Genomic DNA, 26,120 nt, shown 5'->3' on the forward strand with positions numbered 1-26,120 from the left:
CTGTCCCAGGGGAACGCTCCAAATTTCTCAGATCCCACACTAGAATCACTCCCTGCTTCTTACCCCATCTCCTTTGCTTTTCCAGAGGGAAAATGGAACCAACGTCCTGGGTAAAGCCAGTCTTCTTTAGGACAACTTGAATTTCACTCTCCATTTTTTAGGAGTGAATTCAAATCATTCCAGGATGACATTTTCCTTTTACCTTCCATTTCAGCCCTTTTCTCTCTATTCCAAAGTACAAATTTAAAGATGGAAGTTGGTGTAGAGAAAGGAAGCAGTTTCAACGTCACTAGGTGTTTGTTTGTTTTTATTTAATCCTAACCCGAGGATGTATTTTTATTGATTTTAGAGAGAGAGGGAGGGGGAGGGAGAGACAGAGAAGCATCGATGTGAGAGAAACATTAATAGATTGCCTCCCACACGTGCCCTGACCAGAGATTGAACCTGCAACCTGGGTGTGTGCCCTGACTGGGAATTGAACCTGCGACCCTCTGTGCATGAACAATGCCCAACCAGTTGAGCCACACCAGGCAGACTGTCACTCAGTTATTTTATTTGGTCACCAAAAACATTGTGAGATCAGTGGGGAGAGTTATGTTTGTTACATGCTACTGAGTCAGCTGTGACTCCTCGTGACCGTATGAGTGAGTGACGTCCACAGTATCCTGACCTTACAGCCCTGCTCAGCTCCTGTGGCCTCAGGCCTACGGCTTCTATAATGGGGTCAATCCATCTCCTATTTTCTTTCTCTTTTCCTGCTGCCTTCTATTTTCCCCAGCATTCTTGTCTTTTCCAAAGATCCCTGCCTTCTCATGATGTGCCCCAAGAAGGCCAGTTTCAGTATTGTCATTTTTGCCTCCAGCAATGTTTCAGGCTTAATTTGCTCTAGGACCCACTTGTTCATCTTTCTGGGGGTCCATCCGTAGAGCTCTTCTCCAACACCGTATTTCAGATGAATCTATTTTTTTCTTTCAGCCTTCTTACCTAGGTTTTATTGTCTTAAAAATTACCAGTGGTTTGATGGGGTCATTTTGAAAACTTTAAAATTCAGAGCTTGTACTTTTTGATTTAAAGAGAAACAGGAGGGAGAATTCTGTCTATGGCCCTTTGAGTTTTTAGCCAACAACCTCAAGACCCAAAAGGAGGAAGTGGCTGTTTTACTAACACATCATAAAAACAAAATCTATTCTTCCACAATCTTCCCTTCCTGACCTTGTGGTAGACAGTGTATTTATTGTGCTCTTTACAGATACTAAAGAACCCTATAAACTTAATGCCCCAGTAAACTTGATGAGGAATCAAATAAATGAGGCTTAAAATCAAAGAAAGTAAGTGTAGAAAACTGGGAGTGACTGGTGGACTTGTGTTCGTTTTGTGGTCCTTTTATTTAATCAATGAAAACATAACCAGAAAAAATATCGATGTGAAGAGGAACTCAGTTCACAGTCATACTTCTCAAGACCAATCTAAGAATTGATAAGCTAACATTCTTATTTATATTCAGTAGCCAGTAAGGAACACATTATGAGTTTATATTTTATTGATTTTTTGTGGTTTGATAACCACACACACACACACACACACACACACATACACACAGTTTTTAAAATAATGTGACATAAAATCAGGTCAGTTTGTTTCTGCTTTGAAGTCTGCCTAAGTGCAGATGTCGCAGTTAATCCTGTCACAATAGATTAAACTTTTCTAGTGCACATAAATTTGCTCATTATAAAAAATTTGGACATTTCAAAGAGTTGAATCACACACATCAATGGAAATCAATTAAGCTTTTGTTGTGCATCTTCCCAGCCCTATGCCCAGGCATAGAATTTTTGCTTTGTTTCGTTGTGTGCATAATGAACATGTAAAATTCAAAGTGGAATATTGTGTAAAAATTGTCGGTAGAATCAATCAAAACATGGTTTTTTTTAGAGATTCCAAAGTGACTAAAGCCTCTTACAAAGTCAGCCCCGTCGCCCCCTACGTCTTATGCAGTAAACAGGGCTTTCAGGCGTACACCGCGTATACCGAGACTGTGTGTTTCTGCAGATGTTAAGGGAGGCCAAGGAGAAGGAGAAGCAGAGGCTGGCGCAGCAGCTCACGGCCGAGAGGACTGCGCACTACGGCATGCTGTTTGATGAGTACCAAGGTCTGTCACACCTGGAAGCTCTGGAAATTCTGTCCAATGAAAGCGAAAGCAAGGTATGTCTGCACTGGTCATTTCACATGACATATTCATCAACGTGCTTTCCTAAACAGGAAAGAAACTGGAAAATCAAACATTAAAACATCTTATTTTTAGAGCCTCCTTATTATTGTGCTAAGGTCACAAATGCTATACAGCCTGATGACCCCCTCATGCTCCATATTACTTCCTCTGTGTCCTGTGCCAAGCTGTTACTCCCCCCAGCCCCAAGAGGGCCAGCATAGTAAGAGCCGTCACGAGCCCTACCTGTTGGTGCACAAGGCTGCGCCAGAGCTGGGTTGTCAGGCTCCTGGCCCTGCACCTCCCTTTGGTGACATGTACCCAGATCAAAGGTGCCCTACCAAGCCCCATCTTTGTTCCCACCCAATGAAAACAAAGCAGACTGTGGAGTTTTAACGTATTTATTTTTATGGGTTATGTATTTAATCGCCCATTTGTTAGACTGCCTGGGCTACAAAGGGCAGGATTATCTTGCTGGTGATTACAGGTCTATTGGAGAGTGCCCCTGAACAGAAACCTAGCAGTTACCTAGCAGCCCTGCATGTTCACGTTCCCCCACTGCGATCCCAAAAATAAAACACAAAGAGCAGAAATCAGCAGGGTTTGGTGATTTCTTTTTTAAAGGATCTACGTGGGGTGTGTGTGTGTGTGTGTGTGTGTGTAGTTAGCAAAAACTTATACCGACACATATAGCCACTATTCTAAGCACTTTATTTCATTTATTTTTATTAAATATATTGGGGTGACATTGGTTAATAGGATTATATAGGTTTCGAGTGTACACTTCTATGATACAAGATCTGTATATTGCATTGTGTGCCCACCACCCAAAGTCAAATCATCCCTTCAGTCAAAACTCATTTAATTGTATATATGACCATTTTGTGTGAATGTCAGGCTGACTGTATTCTGGGGTATTTTTTCAGTGTAGGTCACAGGGCAGTACCCTCTGGACCTCTAGGCCATGAGGGGCTACAGGCTATGAGGAACTATGGGCCATTCATGGGGAGAGGCAGGTGCTTAGAAAGGAAGCTGAACTTGGAAGTGAACCTCAGAATGGAGAAGATATTTTGACTCTCTAGGCCTTATCCTTTCACGTTTGGACTTTGAAGAGGTTGAGACATTCTTCCTACGCACCTAGTCAGGGAAAGATGACATCTGCCACGTAACAGGCAACCAAGAACCAGCCAAGAGGGAGACATACACATCCCCACCCCGCACCCAAAAGATTATCAGGTTACAAGTTACTATCTGTTTTCATTTCCTAAAAAGTTGTCCATGAGCCATCAGTGACAGTCTTGAAGTTAAACTGTTAACAAATAATTTTTTAAAAGCAAAATCATGAGTCTTATACAGATATAAAATGAACATGAATTAAATAATTTATTTGACTCATTAATTAAATTAATATTAAAACGGATATTGTAAGTGATCAAAAGAAAAAGCCAAAGAAGCACAAATTTATGAGGAGTAAAACAATTTTGAAATGAATGTGCAAATGGACACAAACCTGGTTTTTCCACGGGAGGTTGTCCCTCCACTGGGCAAAATTCATTCACATGTCTATAATCAAGAATTATTTTGTTTTGTGATCAGGTGTCTACAGTTTACAGAGTTATGAAATTTCTCCCATAGAATCAGAATTTGATAATCTGGTGAGGTGTGCTTAGAAAATGCAGTTTTTCCCTGAAGCACAGAGTTTTCCCCACAGAAGCTGTGTTTGGGGTCCGATGTTACATGATCAACTATAACACAGTAGCTGAATGATTTTGGACCTGTCTTACTTCAGTTTCCTTATCTATGAAGTGCAAATAATAATGAAAACCTACTTATAGGGTTATTAAAATAATTGAGGTAATTCATGTGAAGTTAGTCATAGCAAGCCCAATACATAACAAGCATTCAATAAATGTTAGCTGCCATTTTGTACATATACATGTATGTGTTTATATGTTGATGACACTTTATTTTTACATGCATTCTTATGTTACACATATTTGTTGTTATTACTAAAAACATTGTAAGGGAGCGTGGCCCCTCTATCATGGTGGCAGAGAGAGATTTTACTCTGGCTGCTTCCATGAAGGTCTCAGCTGGGAAACAGTCTCAGGTTCCTAGAAAAGAGCCCCAAAGGACTGCTGTTACTAGGAGGGAGGTGAGGTCTCTGGAGGGATGCATTTCCCTCTGTTAGCACGCTGCTCCCACAAGCCCCACCTGGAGATTTTTGCAGTTTTCATAGTAAGGAATAGTAGTTACCGGGTGCCATAATAAACAGTCCTAAAAATGTCTGGGTGGAAACCATGAGAAATTATCCTTCCTCCTGTAACAGTGCAGGATGGAGGTGCTCGATCATCAGGCAGCTTCCCTGCATTTAGGGAGCCAGGAGCCAGGCTCTGCCTGTCTCATGCCTCCACTAGCTCCGTCCTAATGTTCACAGGCCTCTGCCAAGAATACAAATGGAGGCCTATACTGGGGTTGTCAGATTTAACAAGTAAAAATACAGGCTGACTTGTTAAATTTTAACTTTAGAAAAACAATGAATACTTTTTTTAAGCATAAATATGTCCTGTGCAATATTTGAGACATACACTTATACTACAAAAATATTCATTGTTTATCCAGACTGCTGAAGACAATAGATTCTATCATCCTACCTTGACAGATACACTTGCGTAACCACCTGGAAGGCCAGGTTCCCATTTAGATTCTCAGATTCCTCAAATGTCCACAGTACCTTCCTGCCTGCTCTCCTCCCTGTGTCTCCAGTTGTCTCTCACCTCAAAGAGCCTCATAGGCACATGTGAGGATGACTTAGTTCAAGTTCCACCCACACCGTGTAAACGACCACCTCATTGTCTTCCCTTGGACCTAGGAGTGCACCCTCCAGTAGATGGTCCCATCGTAAGGAGCATAGCCTGGGGAAAAGGTCCATACACAGGCTTGGAGTATCCTCTTGGGGTAGTCCAGAAGGGGGAGTATGGGCTCTGGGCAGGCTATCCCTTTGGCCCTGTGGACTCCCCAGTGTCCAAGTCTAAAGTATTGACTTTTGCCATTATCTAGTGTCTTCTTAATCCTACCAGCCTAAAGAGAGAGAGTGTAGAGAGGACACTCCCACTTTTTAAAAGCCTTGACCCAGAAATTATTTATATCTCCTTTGTTAACATTCCATTGGCTAAAACTAACACAAGGTATATGGAAATCGAAGGACTTATTAGCATTAGTATCTACTAGATTGATTCTAGGATGGCAGTTGGCATGGCAATGTGGTGTGATTTATAAATCTTAAGGAAAAACTAATAATTGTATCACCATTATATTCAATATTTAACAAATGCAGTAAACAAGAATCTTCAAAATGGTACTCCATGTCTCCTTTTAGGAAAAAGGTTTGTAAGGTGGACTGTCTACCCTGGTGATCCCAACAGCACTTAATTAAGCATAGCACCGAGCATGTCGTCAGCATTCCATGAATATTTATTGAGGCGTGCATAATTATTTATTATTGGATTGAAGTAAAGTTTCAATGAACATTGCCTTGGCATAACAGAATAAACTAGAGGAAGCAAAAGAGATGCTGTAGTAGACAGATGCTGACAAAAGAGTCCTTTGCTTAAAAGAACCCATCCCAGGGATGCTCAAAGAAGAAACCCCGCTACACTCACTCCCAGAGGATGGCTACCCTCAGAAGACCTGGAAAAAAACAAAATGTTCCACGTGGGCATGTACATTTTCACCAACTTGAACACATTTATTCCACTACCTTTATTTTTGCTCTGAGAAAACAGCCGTTTGGAACATATATGTGAAGCGCAAGAATTTGATGTGGGCACATCTAGGACTCTGAGACCTAAACATGAGTGTATGAGCTGAAATAAAGAGTCTGAAAAGGTCAGGACGAAAAGGAGGGGAGGCAGCCCTCATGCAGCAAGCATTTGCTTTCACCTGCTGAACTCGGCTAATGGGTTTTGTGTTGATGACTTCCCACAGGGCTTTGGCCCTTGTTGCATTAGCAACGTTTAGGAAAATGGTGTTCTGGCATCTCGATGCCCTCTCTAACTCTCTCACTTATCCTGATGTGGGAATCTACTACCATAATGAATATTAAAATGTATTCTAAAGGGCATGCTGTCTCCTCTGCTGGCTCTCTCTCCAGAGCAAGTGTTGGACCCGCAGAATGAAACATTAAAAGCCTTATAGTTTACAGTCCTACTTCACTTTTTATGTGGTTCTCCATGCCCTTTGGCCAGCTTGGAAATTGAAATAAACCTTCAGACTCACAGAGGAGGATTGGCCATCGGTACAAATAATTTTTAAGTGTTTACAAAGAATCACTTCAAAGAGGGGGTCTGAAGACACTGGGCAGGGAGAAGAGCAGTTCAGGACATCAGACCCCGCATGCCCTCTCGCCCCCCCACGGGGAATGGACAGCTCCCTCCCTGGTGCCCCCACTGTCACTCACTCACAACTGCCGTGGTTTTATTGGTTAACGTGGGCCTCCCTCCTCCAGACACAAGATCTCTGAGAAGAATGTGTTTTGTGCATTCTTGCAACCCCAGTACAATAACCCACATCTAGCAAGTGTATATGTTTCTGTATCTGTATATATGTAATATTTATTCATTTAGGTTTATTTACGTGTGTGTGTGTGTGTGTGTAAGGTCTTGATTATCACTGCAAGTCCTTCTAAGTACATTATTTCATTTAACCTTCAAATCAGCCTTATTAGATGCTATTAGTCCCCATTTTTACAGATAAGGAAGCTGAAGCATAGAAAAGTTAAATAAATGACCCAAGGTCACATTATTAGTAAGTAAGGAGCTGATATTTGAATCCAGGGTTGACACCAAAGTGTGTTTGTGACCACTGACTTGTAGCGCTACTGCCACCATCCATTTAGCATCTGCTGGGTGCACCTGTGCATATCCTTCACGCTCGTCATCTCATTGCGCGCATGAGGGTCACAGTGAAGTGTGGCTCTCACTTTAAAAATTTAAAAACGGAGGCCAAGGAAGCTTAAGTAACTGACCCCAAGTTGCACAGTTAATAGGCAGTTCAACCCAACGTTACGTCCCACACCACAAATCACCTCAGTCCCAGGAGAACTGGGGACATCTGTACTTAAATGTTATTAAGGAGAAGAAAGGATGGCAGTTATGCTGACCTATTTCTTTTTTCAGGTTCAGTCATTTTTAGCATCATTTGATGGAGAGAAGCTGGAACTCTTAAAAAATGACCTAATTTCCATTAAAGATATCTTTGCAGCCAAAGAATTAGAGAATGAAGAGAATCAAGAAGAACAAGGTAAAGGAAAATCAGTTAATAGCAAGACAAACTGTCAGTATAATCCTTATGAAACTATGAATAAGCAATCCCTTTGAACAGGGTAGAATTATTTAATTTCATGCTTCTCCTTCCCACTTCCAAAACATTCCATGCATCTGCTCTTGCTACAGGAGTTGGTCACATTGATCTGTAATCCTCTCTTTTGCTGGGTGGGAACTCCTGACTGAGGCATCTTTATTTCTCCACTGTCCAGAACAATCCCTAGCTCCACAGGCATGCAGTGAATGGGTGTGGTCAAGTGAGCAAGGAGGGCATTGTACACTAAACACGGCCCTGGTGACTAGTGTTTATGCTCTGATGTCTAATTTTTTATCTGCAGGCGAAGTGGTTGAATGTAATTGATGTTGATGGTGGGTGGGTCTTTCAATTGCTTCCTTTTCATATTCTTCCTCTCCCTTTTGATTTATATATGTAGGAGTTAGGATGTATTTGTAAGTGGCCTACACTCCACCTAAAAGGCGCATTTCATACAAAGGCACACACTAGAGTGTTATGTGTCAGGTTGTCAATCACTGAACTGAGCCAGGTTCACTCTCTTGATAATCCTCCAACCAGCCAATGACATGATCCCAAGGACACTGGGACCTGCTTTGTGAGAAGCAAGGTTTCCTTGAGAGGGGAAAAAATTATCTCAAAGGTAGACATGCTTAATGATTAAGTTGTCTATTTGGGAGCAAAATACAGTAAAACCTTTGCTTTGTACATGGAAAGTGGTTTCTTACTGATGTCACCAAGCACTACAACCGCAGCGTTCCTTGTAGGTTATGCTGACAGGTCAAGTAACCATGGACAACACAAGGCTGGCTTCTAGGACCACCGGAAGGGTCCCATTTGAAACATTTCACCATTTACATGCTATCTGTCCTTGAACAAGTTATGTAACCTTTCTGAAACTCAGCATCTCACCTATGAAAGGAGACAATGATACTTATTTTCCAAGGCTATTGTGAGGATCCAATTAGATAATATATGTAAAAACGTATATTACACTGCCTGGCACACACAGAACCACTCCAGAATGTTAGCTGTGATTATTATTTAAAGTACTAACATGATGCCAGGAAATAGTAAAGTTGTAATAAGTTGTAGCTTTTATTTATGGCTGCCCTTGGTTTACCCACACACACAGTATTGATAACATGCATTCACTCCCTCGTTGGTGGAAGTGTTTTGTGCCCAGGTGCTTCCTAATTTAGTGTTGATTACTCCCAAATATTTTTAATCTCCTTACGTTGTGTCTTAGTAGCACATAACAATGTAGTTACATAAAACTTTAGTGTTTACAAAACACTTTTGCATTTGTGATATTATTTGGTCCTTGCAACACTGCTAAAGAGAAGATGGGTGGGTTTTATTATCCTACATTTGCAGAGGTGTGTTTGGAAGCTAAGAAGCCCTGCGACTACCCCAGGTCACAGATCCATCCACCAGATGCTGAAGCTGGGGTAGAACCCACACCTTCCAAGTCTCAGTACAGGGCTCCTTCTGCCCTGTAACACTGCCTCCTACAGAATGAGAAGGACCCAGCAGTTTGGGAATGAGACCTTGTTGAAGACCTTGTTGATGCTCAGCTGTGCCCTGTCTAGAGAGGATGAGATCAAGACCTCGGCCCAGCAGAGAGAGAATCTCAGCTTTTTTTAAAAAAAATTTTTTTCCTTTATTGATTTTAGAGAGAGAGGAAGGGAGAGAGAGAGAGAGAAACATTAATGAGAGAGATCATCGACTGGCCGCCTCCTGCATGCCACCCCCTGGGGATGGGGCCCACAACCTGGGCATGTGCCCTGACCGGGAATCGAACCTGCAACCTCTTGGTGCATGGGTCAACACTCAACCACTGAGCCACACCAGCTGGGCAGGAATCTCAGCTTTTGATGAAATCAATCAATCTCTCTCTCTCTCTCACTCCTTCTCTCCCTCCCACCCACTCTCAAACTCTTCCTTTACACATGTGTAATGCCTCTCATTCTAGAAAGCTCAGTTCAGACCTCATCTCCCCCATGGAGACTAATTTGGTTTCCTCAGCTCCGTGGCTCTGTGGGCGTGAAAGGGCCCCCTGGGGATCATTAGAGTGGCAATGCATGACAGTACTCTAAGTCATAAGTACTCTAAGTCACTTAAGCCTGAGAAAGGTGATTCATTTGTTCACTTGGTCATTCTCTTAGCAAACAGCTAGTGACCACCTATAGCTGCAAATAAGACAGATAAGTCCCTCCCCGCCCTCATGTTGCCTTCAGGCCAGCCTGAGGGCACCCCAGCTAGTGCTGGGAGCAGCAGGACTCCAGCAGCCCCCACCCAGCAGCCTGCAGCTGCAGCCCTGCCGTAAGTGGGCGAAACTCATCTTTGCCTGGCAGCTGGAGGGCAGGCTGTAGGCTGGGGGAGCAGCCACAGCCTGAAAGATAAAATCATGCTTCTTAATTTCTGTCGTTTTCTATCTCTAGGCTCAGAAGAAAAGGGAGAAGAATTTGCTAGCATGCTCACGGAGCTTCTTTTTGAATTACATGTTGCGGCCACACCTGACAAACTCAATAAGGTCAGCTCCGTCTGTCTGAGTTTTTGTTTTTAGAAGAAGGTCTCAGTTATAAAATTCCAGAGGTCCACCTGAAATGGACAAACCCCAAACCCCAAAAAGCACCTGGGTGGAGGGAAGCCTGAGGTCAGTAATTAAGACTCAAGGAGGCTACATAATGAAATGTGATGGAAGAGAACATGCTAGACCTGTGTTTTAGTTGCACTTCAGTAGTAATTACCTTATGACCTTGAACAAGTCACTTCTCCTCAAAATAGAATTCCATGTCAGAGCAGTGGTTATCGTCAGCAGAGGGAAGAGAAGAGGGGTACAGAATCACCAAGGGACTTTTTCAGATTCCATCTCCCCTCCCCCAGGAGAGCGACAGGCCAGAGTTAGGCAGCGAAGCACAAGAGCCAGGTCAACCCCATGTCCCCTCCCACCTGGGATGCTGGTGTACATTGCGTCTGAGAACGTTCCAGCTTTAACAGTCTGGATCCTTCTGTAGTACCACAGTAGGCTTTGCAAGTTAGTACACGGGCTTGCTGCAGAGTTTCTTAATGAGGACACTGATCATTCATTACTGAAAACTGCCACTTTCCCTATTCTCTCCCTTTTTGTTTTCCCTTTCTTCTCTTTAGCAAGCAATAGTTGACCCAGGCCCTCATTTATCCAGGGGGTGAGCAAGGGGCAGAATGAGGCAGTGAGGAGGAGAGAAGAGTAATTTCCTTATCTCGGATAGAGGCCAGCCACTCTGGCAGGTCAGAGGCTGGAACACAGCGGGAAATTGCCTCATTCATCTCCGCGCAGCGCCTGCCACCGCCCCCCTGGTTTACTTACACAGTCAGGTACACCTTGTTCCCTAACAGAGGACACTCCGAGGAAGGTGCTGTTGGGCTTCCCCCAAATCTTCTTACCGTTCATTCACTTGCCATTCAGTACTTTGACACATTCAATGTTGATGTGTGCGCTTTAAGATGGGAAGTTTAGCATAACCTCAGACACAACTTTCACTGAAGCAAACAGCTTAAACTCTAGTGTTAAAAGCTCCCTTTCTAAATTCAGGGAGTTACAGATAGGGGAGGTGGTTGATGCTTGTTCAAGTTAGCCATAATTTTTAGGCACTCCTGTGACGAACTAGTCACAGAGTGGTGCCCACAGCCCTTCCCCCTCCCGGGGGGTCAGAGACCTAGCAGGGCTAGAGGAAAGCCATGTTTTGTCTTCCCAGCATAATATATTTCAGCTTCATGAGACACTAAGGGCTTCATGAGACGTAGCAGATGAGGGGATTGGCTTTAGCAATGACCCTGGCTAAATCTCTAACCTATATATTAAAAAAGTTCTGTGATTCTTTTGTAGTTGGTCATGAAAAGCAAAAAATATACTATGACCCTTTCAAGGTAACTGTCATTTTTATTCTTATCTGAGGATCATTTTAGAGCTCTTTTTAAAACATCCTTCCCCCTGTACAGTTCTCTCCATACTTTCTTTCTGTTCTGTCCCCTTTTCCTACTTTATATCCACCCAAAAGCAACAACAAGGTGTTTTGAAGGAGTTGCCCCCGTCACTCGTTAAATGTTCAGAGAACTGGCCTTGGAGGTTTAGGGAATTCGTCTCCATATTTGCACAGTGAATGTCTTGCTTTGGCTGGGGGTCTTCGCAGGCCATGAAGAAAGCTCATGACTGGGTGGAAGATGATCAAACTGTGGTGCCAAAAGAGGCGGCAGAAGAGATGGGGGAGAAAACGATGGAAGAAAAGGAAGAGGAACCTGAAAACCCTACAGAAGACGAAAAAGAAGAAAGGAAAACTAAGACAGTGGAGGTAAATTTATTTGAGGCTGTCCACCTGAAGAGCACTGATATTATGTTAATTTTATTAGCAGCCTAATTTTAAGTGAGGAAAAGCCATTTTATTTTTATTATAGAAATATAAGTATTAGCCCTGGCCAGTTTGGCTCAGCGGTTAGAGTGTTGGCCCATGGACCAATGAGTCTCAGGTTTGATTCTGGTCAAGGGCATGTACCTCAGTTCGTCCCCAGCCCTGGTCGGGTCGTCCGGGAGGCAACCAGTAGATGTGGCTCTATCGCATTGATATCTCTCTCTACCTCCCTTCCTCCCTCCCTCCCTTCTACTCTAATGATAAATAGAAAAATATCCCAGGTGAGGAATAACAAAAAAAAAAAGAAATATAAGTATTAGTATAATAAACACTAAAATTCTCCATGCCAAGATCATTTGTGACAGCATTGGTATTGTAGCTTTTCTCCATAGCTCTACAATTATAATTTAACAGGAGGGGGGAAAAGATCTTTAAGAACATAGCTGACTTACCTGGAGAGTGAAATTCCATCTTGTATGCAAGTTTGTAACGATAAAATGTTACCCCATAATCAATGAGGCAATTGAAGCTTTTCCCCCCCAAAATTTATTGCTGTAGTTTTTATTCTGTAGTTTAATAAATATGTATGTGTAAAAAATAATAATAAAAAAATAAATAAATATGTATGTATATAATTTATATCCTGCCTGTGTTTAAAAATGAGTTTGTGATCACTTCATCTTACATTGGATTTTAATTTTAGTAAAAGTAATTTTTACAATTAGATCACACTGGGAAAGATGTCCATTGAGGTCTGTCATTCAAAGGGACATAGCTGTGCCTAAGACTCGCCATGGCCCCGGGAACCAGGCAGCTTTTCCATTTCTACCTAGAAAAGTCTTAGACATGCCCATTAATCTTCAGGTAAACTTCTTCAGGTCATATTTGGGTTCTTTTTTCAAAAAAAATATGTGTATAAATATATATATGTGTGTGTATAAATATATATATATATAGTTAATATCATAGGGCCTTTAAAAAGCATCTGCTCAGTGAATAATTCTCACACTTGTGCTCACTTACTTCAGGACGTATACATGCTGTCCATCGAGAGTCTGGCAGAAGTCACAGCCCGCTGTATCGAGCAGCTTCATAAAGTGGCAGAATTGATTCTTCATGGACAAGAAGAGGAGAAACCAGCCGAGGACCAAGCAAAAGTTCTGATAAAGTAAATATTATTTTAAATTCTTATTTTTCCAATTTTATATACATGTGCTATTCAAATACACACACACACAAACACACACACTCTAGGCTACTAAAGATTCAGATTTCAAGCCAACTAATTTCAGTTTTTATGGTCATCTTAAGGAACAAGGACTCTCTAAAGAAATGAACCATGTCAGCAAGAGTAATAATAGTTAACTAGAAATTTTGGGATTATTTATGAAGAGATTGAAGAGAAAACACCCTAAATCATTCAGAGCTAAGTAAGTGTTTATTTTAATAGATCCAAGTCTTGGAAGTAAAGACCTTTAAGGGTAATTACATTTTCAACATACCACTTGATTGTTGAAAGGACAATGTGACTTCTCAACAAGCTTCACAAAAATATGCAGACACCTCCCCCCAGACACACACATACACGCACACACACATACTCACTCACACACACTGTCTCTAGGGACTTACACCAGCTCTACATATTCTGAATTCTGGCAGTGGTGGTCGTTAATGTAAGCCAGTTCACTAGATTGCATGTATGTGTACGTGTTATGCTCTTTAATAAATAGAAGTTATTGTTAATTTATCTAGTGAAATAAAAATGTATATATGTAACTTTATATACATGAAAATAGTTGGCATGGATTGGAAAAACTAGCCATTAACCTGACTGTGTTGTGACATAGAAAATTAGCCTATGCCCAAATACCGCCTTATTATTATTCAGACACAGGAGCTAAAATAAGAGCCTCCTAAAAACATATGAGTACATAGACACTCATATTTCAACTCATTCATTCACCTTGCCAGCTAACTAGACTTTGCTTATCACTACATTTGGCATTGTAGGTTGGGGGAAAATTTTTAGTGGAAGGACCTTCCAAAAAGTCAATACTAGTGGCATTTTTCCTCACTTGTAAAGATTTATCATCTAGTCTAGATTTTCATATCTAAACATGTAAAAATCAAAGATACTATAAGAACTGTGCAATTCTGCCCTGAATATGCCTAGAAAAGAATATCACTCCAACATGTAGAAGGAAAAGGAAAAGCCACAATAGGAAAAGTTAACATATTTGTCGATGGAGTGCTCCCCTGCCCACCCCGCCTGGGAGTTGAGAGGGAGTTGGCCAGGGGCATGGGCAGTGCCAGGACCCAACGGGGAACACTGCAACTGGAGCCCAGGAGGGGCGGCACCACCACCGTCTGAACTACGATGTCCCGACGTGAAGGTGTCAGCTGAGATGCATGTTTAAAAGGAAATTTTCAAGGTCACAGATACAAGTGTTTAATTTACTACAATTATGATCTTTGTGCATCTTGTTATGAAAGTGTTGCAACAACAACAATGCATACAACTGACTACCAGTGCAGTGCATATTAGCAAGGGTAGATTTTAATTTGTACTGAGGTGGGGAAGCTTCCTCTGTAGAACAGCCACAGTCTTTTACTTGTCCCTGTTGTGGAAAAATGGGCTACCCGGAGACATCTCTTCAAGAACATGTTACTTCTGAACACGCAGAAACATTAACAGAAGTGATTTGTCCTATATATGCAGCAAAACCTGGAGGCGATCCCAAGCATCTCAAGGATGGCTTTGCAGCTTATCCGATACTTGAACACAGAGCCCCTAGAGATTTAGATGAATTGAGTGGTGTTCGACATGTACATAGAATTTTCACCCTGGCCGGACATTATTAGGTCCTCATGCTTATAGATCAGACATGCAGTTTACTAGCAGTTCTGCTGGTGGACTTTCTCCTTTTCAGAGATCATATTCCCCAAGCAACAGGGAAGCCATAGATCCTATAGCTAAGCTTGTATCTCAGTTATCAGGAGTGAGATGTTATGCAGGAGGACAGCTTAATGCTTCTGACCCTTCCGCCGCTCAGGTACAACTGCAGCTGCAGCTAGAATGGCAGCTCAGGTGGCACAGCAGCAATGAGACCACACCCAATGCCAGCCAGCGCACTAACACAGGCAGCGTCACCACCACCATCACACAGTTCACAGCAACACCCAACATAGCTAACACGGAAAGCAGTCAGCAGACTGTCCAGAATTCCCAATTTCTTTGAACAAGGTTGAGCAATCCTAAAATGTCAGAGACAGAGCACCAGTCTGTGGAAAGTGAGCACACCAACCGCAGCCTATTTGTTCAAGAGCTCCTTCTGTCCACGTTAGTGTGAACGGGGGAGATGGCAGATTGTGGTGCTATGGGCTATGTAGATATTATGCCTTTAGATGTTGCTTTAAAAAACCTAAATTTAAAAGAGAGTAAAGAAATGAGCCTCCACCACCTCCTCTTTGATGACACCCCAATCCGCAGACGATGTCCTCTGTGCTGTATTTGCCAAGGGAAGTGGACACCATTGATCTTGTGTTATTTGGTGATTGTAATTTCAGGGCTGTTGCTCTTGCTGTGTTGTGTACATTCAAAGGAAGAGAAAAAAATGTATGTGATAATCATTTCCACTTACCTAATGTTTACTTGTAGCAGGTAAGTACAGGTGGCAGTGCAGGGTGACCTCTGCTTCCTGTACCTCGCCATGCAGAGGCTCCCCAGCGCCGCGTGCAAACTGAGGAGGAAGCTGAAATCTGTGAGGCTGCTGGGTGTATTTATGAGCGTTAATGAATAAAACTTCTTGGATGATGGTTCACCATAAAAAAGTTAACACATTGATGACAAACCTAAGTATTGTTTCATACTTGCTGTACTGACTTGAAAGAGGAGGTCTGGAGTTCAGAAGTCCCTGAGTAAAGATAGCAGGACCTTACTCTTAGCTTCTTTGTGGTTCCCAGCCCGGATTGTCCCATCCTTACCAAGCTGCACAGCCAAGAATATCAGACCCCACATTTATCTGTATAATAAGTGCCTCTCCATCCACCTGCCCAAGAACATAGAATGGCTCTGGGCCATCTCCTAGCTTTACTTCTGAGCTTTTCTGCAGAGAAGTTTTGGGTAGAGGGATGGGTGGATAGATAGATAAATATTGCTCAATAAATCCGAAGACATAGCTTAGACAAGGACCCCTATTTCTCAAAACAAAGTTTACTCTACAAACTGCACTACATCTTTTCTTAACTTTGAGTTATTTTTATTTTTCTTTTTTTAAATTTATCTTTATTGATTTTAGAGAGAAAGGAAGGGAGAGGGAGAGAGAGATAGAAACATCAATGAGAGAACTTTGATTGGCTGCCTCCTGCATGCCGCCCACTGTGGATTGAGCCCACAACCTGGGCATGTGCCCTGGCCAGGAATCAAACCAGTGACCTCTTGGTACATGGGTCAATGCTCAAGCACTGAGCCACACCGGCTAGGCAAGGGTTATTTTTTCTAATAGCATTTTAATCACTATTCATAAAAGTCATATATATTATTTTTTTAAAAATCAGACAATACCCACATTGTTAGGTAATTAGATTGTTTTCAGTTTTTGTCCTCATCTGTAATGTTATGACTCATTGCTTTCATGAAATATTTGTGTCCAGATCACATTATTTTCTTGGGGTAAAGTCTTAGAATTGGGGCTAGAAGAAACTTGGAGTTTTGATATGTCTTAAAAAACATATTCTAGCCCTGGACAGTTTGGCTCAGCGGTAGAGCGTTGGCCTGCGGTTCAGAGAGACCTGAGTCGGTTCCCGCTAAGGGCACGTACCTCGGTTGTAGTTTGTCCCCAGCACTAGGTTGGGTCGTGCGGGTGGCAACCACTCCATGTGTCCCTTTTATGTCGATGTTTCTCTCTCTCTCTCCCTCCCCACTCTATCTGAAGAAAAAATGGAAAAATGTCCTCGGGTGAGGATAAACAAAAAAAAAAAACCATATTCTACAGGATCATCTGATAAAAACACATAAGATATGAGTTTGAATCCCATCTCTGTTGCATGTCCTAAGCAAGTTACTTAACCTTCTTAAATGTCCGTTATTTCATCTATAAAATGGGAATAATGTAACTAGTAAAGTCACTATGAGAATTAATTTATATAAAAGTCCTTAACATAGTACCTCAGTGAATGTTCATCATTATTTATAAATGACCAAAAAGCTGGAGAAAAGTCACTTGGCAAGAGTGTTAAATGCCTCTCTACATGTGGAGCTCGAGACTGGTATTCTCTGCTTGTAGTTTTGGTTCTAAAAAGAGGTAGGTTGAATTAGATGATTATTCTTTAATTAAGCATGAAAAGAAGACCAGAATTAGATTAAACAGTGCTTGTGAATCATAGAAGATTATTGAGAAAAACATTTCTACAGAGCATCTTCAAACTCATGTGCCATTCTTTTAAGTGGAACATGGTATTGATATCAGTGATTGTCTTGATGGTTAAATTATTTTACTTTATTGAAAAATCCCCAAACCATTTTTTTTTAAATTTCAGATTAACTACTGCAATGTGCAATGAAGTGGCCTCCTTATCAAAGAAGTTTACAAATTCCTTAACTACTGTTGGGGTAAGATTGAAAGACTGATTCACTTTTACCTTTTTAGGGGAGGTGGGTCTGTGGGGCACTCTGAGGAAGTGGAGGGTTAGGGCCTCCTTTGATAGCTCCACTGAACAGCTCTGCCGTGACATTTACTAAAACTAGGCCACGAGCACCTTGTCTGGGACGGGCGCCGGGGCCGGTCGGACTGCTCCGGCACCGACACTGCCTTCTCGGGCTCCTGAGGCACTGGGTGGGTTTTCGAACCGCGCTGGGCCTCATTTCCTTTACAGTATTTGTTTTTAAAAAGGTGTCAAAGGTTCCCGCCATTACTTAATACTCGAGGTATATAATTTAAGAATAATTAACTTTGAAGATTTGCACTCACTGTTGCCCTCAGAGCCTATCTGAAAAGCCAGCCAAGATGAAAACTTGCTTTGCTTTATCGTTACACTTCAACTTTAACCAAAAGAAAAAAAATTACCAATTGGCATGCATTTCTCTTCTCAAGGTAACAACTTTGAAAGTCTCAGCATTCGATGGAGGTGTAGCTTCTGGTTCTGTTCTTTAGAAATGTGTCATGGCGTACAATTCCACCTTAGTGGAACTAGAGAAGACAAGTGGAAAATAGTCATTTTCAGCCTTTGTACCTCTTCTTTTAAAGCCCTGGATGCAAAGGCAGATGATTCTTTCTTTTATTTTTATTTGAGAAACAGCAGATTTTACTTCCTGTTTTAATTAGAGTGGGGTTGTGTGTGTGTGTGTGTGTGTTGTTACACATGTATTACTTTCCTAGGGCGATAACAAGGAACACAAACTGGGTGGCTTAACAACAGAAATGAGTTGTCTCTGGGCTCCAGAGGCTGGAAGTCCGAGGTCCAGGTGCCGCAGGGCCGTGCCTGCTCTGAAGCCCCTCGAGGAGATCCTGCCTTGCCTCCTCCAGCTCCTGTAGCCACAGACATTGTTTGGCTGTGGCAGCATAACTCTAACCTTCTTCTCTGTCTTCACATTGTCCTACCTCGGAGCATATCTGAGTCCAAACTTCCCTCTTCTTATAAGGACAGTAGTCATATCAGATTACGGTATGACCTCATCTTAACTAATTACATCTGCAATGACCCTATCTCCAAATAAGGTCACATTCTGATGGACTAGAGGTTGGGACTTTAACATATCTTTTGGGGGAACACAATTCCATTCATAACAGGAAGTAACAGAAACAAGCTCTGAATAACTTAGAAAAGGGACTTGATTAGAGGCAGCGGAGGAATGTGAGCAGCAGTGGGGACCCCGCACCAGAGCTCACACACCCTCTCTCTAAAGTGTTGCCATTAATGAGACTCAACTACAGCAGTTCCCAGTTCTCTCCATTTAAATTCTGGGTTCCTGGGTGAGAAGATTTGAGAGTCTCAACAGCGTGAGTCCGATACTCATCTTGGAATCACCAGTAGTGACTGGGGACCGGGTCATATCATGTAGACCTATCTGGCTGCTAGGGTGCACCTCCCTCCCCACAACCCAGGCAAATGGCAGTTCTCAAAAAAAGCGGAAATGGCCCTTGCTGGTTAGAGTGTTAGCCCGTACACCAAAAGGTCGTAGGTTTGAATCTTGGTCAAGGGCATGTACCTGGATTGCAGGTTCTATCCCTGGCCCCAGTTGGGATGAGTGCAGGAGGCAACCCATCAATGTGTCTCTCTCACATCGATGACTCTCTCTCCCCCTCCCTTCCTCTTTCCCTTCCCCCTTCCCTTCCATGCTCTCTAAAAATCAATGGAAAAATATCCTTAAGTGAGGATTAACAAACAAACAAATAAAAAGTGGAAATGATTGAGGACCTGTCAGGAGATGTGTGTCTCCCACACTTCTGTAAGTGATTCAGTTAATAATGCTATGCACCACCGATTCGTCCAGCTGTGAAGAAATCTGGTTTCCTTTTTCTATTTTGTAAAACGTCAGCTTTTATATTTGTCTCATTTTCAGCCTTCAATAACAGAGCTTCACTGCATACAGGCAGAGTGAAGGAGGAGGGGAAGATCATTGATATCATTGGCTCAATAAAATGCAGTAATGTAGTCAGTGTTGTCTAAGTTAACTGACTCCCAAGGACTCTGGTATAACTGCTGGGTTACAGAGAGATGGGAGGTCTTAAGCAGGATGGGCTGGCTCCAGAGGCTCAGCTTCCCAAGGTTCTACTGTACCCTGGTCTTATTGTTTTCCTAGTTTACTAGGTGAGAAACTGAGCCCAGAGAGGTGAACTGATTCACCCAGGCCTTGCAATTGATCTCTCAACTTCCTGTTGGCTGCCCAACAGACAGACGCCTGGTTCTCTATAGTTATCCAGCGACAAGGGTGTATATGCCCACATGTGTGTGTTGTATGTTTTGTGTGGTTCATGGTAAGCATTAATTTGTTTATGTTAGTGGGTAATAGTCATGGTGTTGCTTTCCATTCCTCTTAACATATTGTATTCCAGCCCATGGCTTCTCAGACCTGAAGGAGCAAGTAGATCACCTGGAGATCTTGTTAAAATGCAGATTCCGATTCAGTAGGTCTGGCATGAAGACTGAAATTCTGCATTTCCAACAAGCTCCCAAGTGCTCAGATGTTCCTGAGCCCAGTCTACATTTTGAGTATCCAAGCTCAGCAGACAGGTGTTGTACTTGAGTTTATATATGTGTATGAAGTTGACCCTTGAATAACATAGGTTTGAACTGTGCAGGTCCACTTACATGGAGTTTTTTAAATAAATATTGTAAATGTATTTTTTAATGATTTTCTTAATGACATTTTCTTTTCTCTGGCTTACTCTATTTTAAGAATATAGTATATAATGCATATAAGAAGCAAAATGTATGTTAATCGACTATTTATGTTATCAGTACGGCTTCCTGTCAACAGGAAGCTATTAGTAGTTAAATTTGGGGGGCATCAGAAATTATCCACAGATTTTCAACTGTGTGGGGGCTCAGTGCCCTTAACCCCAAGTTTTTCAAGGATCAACTGTATATATACACATGTGTAAAAATGTTTGTGTGCACAAAATCAGAAACATACAAGTTATTATTTGGGAGAAAGAAAAAGCTAAGTCTAAATAGAGCTCACTGAAATACCACAACAACCCTCCTCCTCCGTGCTGTGATGAATCATTTACATCAAGGCATTGTTTCTGTTCTCCAAAACAACCATTATTCATAACTTGAAGTTAATGAGAGTATATTGCTCTCCAGACTCTATTAAAATTGCTTGCACATCTCATTGATTCTGAAAACCAATGTCATTTTATTGCCCTCATTTTGATTATATTTTAGAGGTTTACTGATAATCAAGTAAACATGAAAGCACATACCATAATGGATTTTCTGGTTAGTTACTAAAATGACTGGGCTTTTAAAGATTTTTTTTTTCACCAAGACTTCATTATGGTTTCCCCAGTAGAGTAATGTCAATGAAAGTGAGCTGCTCTGGGAAGATGTACTTCATTTATATCCTTCTGTTTACCATAAAGTCTTCTTGGTACAGTAAAGGAAAACTAGTCTATTAAGATTGCCCTCTCTTTCCAGTCCCTTTCATTATTTATTGTCTAAGAGTAGATTGAACATTTTAGAGAAGACTTGTTGATGGATAGACCAATAGTGGTGATAATGATGATACTAACACTAGCTCTCATTTTTTGAATACCTACGTTATATCAGGCTCTGTATATCAGGCTCTGTGCTTTACATATGTTCATGTTTTGCAAACTGGGATCTGCAGACATGTTTGCAAGTTATATTTAAGATTGTTTTAATTTTGCTGTTAGTCTGGAAGACACAGCCTATGAATAAATACCCATGTTTTGCATTTAAAAGAAGAAAAAAAGAAAGAAAGAAAAAAAAGGGGCTAATGAACAGGGCTGGGATAAGGTAGCCAAGTAAGGTTCTTAACTCACCTGAAAAACTTAAAGAAGCTCCCCCAAAAAGGCAAACAAACAACTTCAGTCATCTAGTTAAATATTCTGATGCAATATTTTTAAAAATCAAAATGAATGCAAAACAATTTTAAGTAAAGACGGGCTCCAACCCTGCGCTGGTACGACTCCACCTCAGTCCCCTCACCCCAGTCCCAGACCTGCTTCAAGTCTTCACTGGTTACAAAGGTCTGCGTGACATTCAATACGTTACTCAGCCTTCCTGGTTGCCATTTTGTGATCTTTACATTAGGGTTATCATGGTACATACCTACCTCCTAGGATTTCTGTCAGAATTAAAGGAGATCAACTAGGGGAAGCAGCAAATGAAGCCTGGTCTAGAGGAAGCTTTCCACTTCTCCTCTTCGCCTCTCTAAGAGATCCCTCAGCCTTGCCGTATGAGCACCTAATCTGTCCATTTCATCCTTTTCACTCCACAGAGCGACAAGAAGGCCGAGGTCCTTAACCCCATGATCAATAGTGTATTGTTAGAGGTAAGTGGCCCCGGAGAGAAAGTGCTTCTGAATCAAAGCAAACATTAGAGCTACATTTTTTCCCTGGGCAGCAAGTGTTACTGCAATTCTAAATCTTATCCTCAACAATCTTTTTTTAGTACATTTGTGGAGCTCAACCAGCTGTAAACCCTCGGGTAAAGCAACAATACATAATTTTCAAGAATTCTTGATTATAAAGAGAAACGCAAAGCTTGCACGTTATTCCTGCCACTGTTTTCTCCGGCACAAGCAGATTTCTGTTGCCTGGTTTGACACCAGTTTTGACACTGTGATTATTGGCTACAACGAGGGATTCTTGCTCAATGGTGACTTTTGTAAAAATGGGCACTCCCGTCATCCACAATAGTCTTAGGTTTAGCTGGGTCTAAGCTCCAGATGGCAAAATGACAGGTAGACTGTTTAGCCTCTGCCTGTTCAGTGACCAGAGGTGCCATCCTCTGCAACCACTCATTCCGAGGCCTGTCCATGCACCAGGACTCTGTAGCATAGATAGGAAGCTGCCCTGACACCTCTGTGTCTTTGCCAGAAACACTGATGTAAGAGAGGCTCAGGAACATTCCTGAGTCATAAGGTGCTGTGTACCACCTGTGGTTGGTGGAGGAGAACCTCCCGTTAGGGGCTGCACAATAAGAAACAGACATATCTGTAGCCACACGGCACCCAGCTGAAGTCATAAGGTGCTAACATGTTAAGTGTAAATATGGGCAGTGCATGTACTGCAGTGTTTTGCAGTCTGAAGTAGCTGTCAATTGCAAAATTTGGAAATTACAGAACTTCAAGTAAGGGAGGGCTACCTATATATTTATAGACACATTTTTAGGAGTCATGCCTTACTGTTAAAGAAAACTACCAAGGTACCAAAAAAGTAACAAAGTGGCGGCACCGAGTGTTATTGTGTAGGACACAGCTACACATGGGGTGGAGCCAACCAGCAGGGACAAGGAGTGTAGGGGCAGGTTCCGGGGGGACAGATGTAGTTAAGAGGAAACCCAAGCAATCAGAATATGAAACAGGAAAGTCCCCTGGCTACCCAGAAGGCTTAAACAGATTAATTTACCATGTCAGTCATAAAGAATATGAGGTTGAATATTTATTCATTCTCCCAGTGGAAGTTTTCTCATGCTTGAGTTACCTGAAACTCTAAATGGCCCCTCCCTCTGAGGCTGTATGTTTAGAGCACCACAGAACATGCCTGACTACATCCAACACCAAACCAGGTAGAAGGTACCAAGCACATGGGAGGGTGTTAGCATGCAAGGTTGGCTGTGAATAATTGCACAATATTTCCATTGCTTTATGCAGACCATTCTTGTTTATTCATCTATTAGTTAGGACAAACTAGAGCTCTCTTCATGCTTTTATATTATTTCAGGAAAGTGGGGTTGATCTGGGAAGAGAATAGTTAAGACTGGACATATTGGGTCTTGAGTTATACACATTATATATATGCCCTCAAGTCTATGGAAATAACTCATCTCCTTTTGAGTGAATTCTTCTCTCTGTTAGTGTAGACCATTAAGAGCTGGACACATCCATCCCAAGGAATGTGTTTACATTTGCTTTAAGTACCAACATTACAAGAAAAATACTATAAAATATTGTGGGGCTTGATGAGAGAGGGAACATGATCCAGCTGGAAGAATTGTCAGGCTTGAACTGTGAAAACAACCCTTGAACCGCATTTCTCCCCTCTCAGGGCTGCAATAGCATGACATACATCCAGGATGCCCTCCAGCTGCTGCTGCCCATTCTGCAGGTTTCACATCTTCAGACCAGTTGTTCAGAAGCACAGCCATGACCTGGCCAGTCCACCCAGTTCAAGGAAACAGCAGGCCACATGGCTTTGATATATGTATCATCGAAGGTGATGTCTTCTATGCAGCTGGCTACAGACACCAGTTTGAGGACACTACAAGCAATTTTGCACAGACAGTATTGAGAATGCAAGTTTAAAGAGAATATAATTTCTCTTAATGTATATGGTTGTTTTACAAATAATTGTGTTTTCTTGGTGTTAATTTAAACCTACACTGCTTTGTATTGGTAATTTCCTTTCATCTGAAATTCATTCACAAATACTCATTGCCATTTTTCTGTTCAAGCAGCCTATATTTAGAAATTCATGAGCAGACCCTAGACTTTTTTTTAACCCTTTAAATTTCCACCTTTACATTTTTCATTCTTATAGTGTTACTTTAAAGCAGTTCTTATACTGAACTTAGTTTTGTTATATAAGTGTCATGGACAAAGATAACACTACTTATAGATTTACCTATAATAGTTAAAGAGGAATATAAGTATCTCTTTAGAGCCATTCACTCTTGAAACAAGCATTTATTGAGCTCATACTGTGTGCTCACAATAATGGAACATGATCTCACCCCAAAAGAGACAGATTGAAAGAGGGTTTATAATAATTCTTAACTGCTTTAAAATACTAATAAATTTTCTGAACCTTAAAAATGTAAAGAACAAGTTACATTCATGATTTTTAAAATGTTCTACCCTTCAATTCATTGTATTTTTTTCACCCTTTCTGAGCTTTTTTATCCCACATTTAGTATATGGGGTGAAAATATATGTGAAAAGGTGTACGACACAGTATTTAGTTTAAAATAGAAAATTAAAGGTATTTCAACACAGTAGACCCCTAGGACTGCATTTTTAAATCTACTACAGTGGAGTCAGACTGTTTTGTGAATACACGATCATATTCACCAGAAGCCAATACCATCATTGCTTCTAAGGGGCAGGAAATACTGATGTGTGGTTTGACTGACTGGTACATTGATCTATGAAAGGCTGCACAGAGGACCCTGCAGCCAGGACAGGCATTGCCAATGGGCATTTCTCTTCCTGAACTGCATATGTTCATTCTGGGGTGGGGTGCTGTGTGACGCTTCTCTTTTAGACATCCTCACAGGCACTGCCACGAGATATCTTGGCCCGTGGCTCTCCTTGGTGTATCGGAACAACGCTCTAACCAACTGAACTACCCAGCCAAGGCCAAGAGATCATTATTCTTTAAAAAGTGAGTTATATACCCTGGCTGGTGTGGCTCAGTGGGTTGGAGCATCGTCCAGTGCACTGAAGGGTTTTGGGTTCAATTCCTGGTCAGGATCTGTATGGGAGACAACAGATTGATATCTCTCTCTCTCTCTCTCTCTCTCTCTCTCTCTCTCTCTCTCTCTCCCCCTCCCCCTCTTCCTCTCCCCCTGTCTCTCCCTCCCTCCCCACCCTTCTCCCTCTCCCTCTCCCATCCCCCTCTCTAAAATCAATAAACATATCCTTAGGTGAGGATTTTTTAAAAAGTGGGTGACATCATTTACATTGCATTTTCATGCCTTTTAAGGATACTCGCATATTGCCAGGTGAGGACAAACTGAGAGATGATTCCCAGAGCCTAGCTTCATGGTCTGTGAATTACATTATTTTAGAGAGAATACTCACTTAATATATATCCACCCTCCAGGATTGCTCTCTTTCAACTCTGTTTTTCACCATCACTTTTAAATAATTGCTTCTTTACTTTGCTTTAAAAGCTGGCAGAACACAGGATCAAATCTGGTCAAATTTCATTCAGTTACTGAATGAATGATTTAGCAGGCTTACTTCAATAGTCCTTTACATAAATTGGGTTCATTCCACTCTGTGCAATGAACAAGCTTGCCAGATTTTTCTTACATCAAATGCAAGATAAGTTCTAGTCTAAATAATGAATGTAGTTCTGTGCCTGTGCCTTATTAAATAAAAAGCATCAAAGCCAATTTTAAATTCAAAGCAAAATGCGGCCAAGGAAACTTTCTTTGGGGTATTGATACATACACTGCTAAAGGCCAAAATCAAGTCCCAAATCTTAAAGCAGAGGCCCAGCCCTATCTTAAATATTCTCTCCCCCTGAGAACAGATATCTGTCTTTTCTCTGGGTGTCTCACAGAGCTGCGTGTCCAGCTGCTCGTGGTTAAGCGAGTGGGTGATGAGCTTGAGGCGGTGCAGGCCTGAGCTAGTTCCTTACACCAGCTGAGGCGCCATGGCCCTTGGCTGCAGAGCTCACGGGATGAAAGAAACACCGGCCCTGGGCAGCCTGAAGGAGAGTGCTCAGTGCAGGGTCAGTATCTGAATCCAGAAACGAGAGCATTTC

The 26,120-nt window shown here is 41.8% G+C and overlaps 1 protein-coding gene and 1 pseudogene across 4 annotated transcripts in view; both read left to right on the forward strand.

Moving 5' to 3' along the window:
• The window catches only part of FAM114A1 (family with sequence similarity 114 member A1), a 59,274-nt gene extending 34,290 nt beyond the window's left edge, over positions 1 to 24,984 (forward strand). For 2 of the 4 annotated variants that reach the window (XM_036244269.1, XM_036244279.1), the window contains exons 7-14: positions 2,050 to 2,202; positions 7,384 to 7,507; positions 9,988 to 10,079; positions 11,719 to 11,877; positions 12,963 to 13,102; positions 17,476 to 17,548; positions 21,905 to 21,958; positions 23,676 to 23,777. In XM_036244269.1, coding sequence (XP_036100162.1) covers positions 2,050 to 2,202; positions 7,384 to 7,507; positions 9,988 to 10,079; positions 11,719 to 11,877; positions 12,963 to 13,102; positions 17,476 to 17,548; positions 21,905 to 21,958; positions 23,676 to 23,777 — 897 coding nt within the window. Of the gene's footprint in view, positions 1 to 2,049; positions 2,203 to 7,383; positions 7,508 to 9,987; positions 10,080 to 11,718; positions 11,878 to 12,962; positions 13,103 to 17,475; positions 17,549 to 21,904; positions 21,959 to 23,675 lie in introns of all 4 variants that reach the window. The other 2 variants (XM_036244289.1, XM_036244299.1) reach the window with 1 other exon arrangement.
• Positions 14,315 to 15,409, forward strand: LOC118618214 (annotated as a pseudogene).
• Positions 24,985 to 26,120: the final 1,136 nt, after the last annotated feature.

Source organism: Molossus molossus, unplaced genomic scaffold (assembly GCF_014108415.1).
Source record: "Molossus molossus isolate mMolMol1 unplaced genomic scaffold, mMolMol1.p scaffold_m16_p_1, whole genome shotgun sequence".
NCBI lineage: Eukaryota > Metazoa > Chordata > Mammalia > Chiroptera > Molossidae > Molossus > Molossus molossus.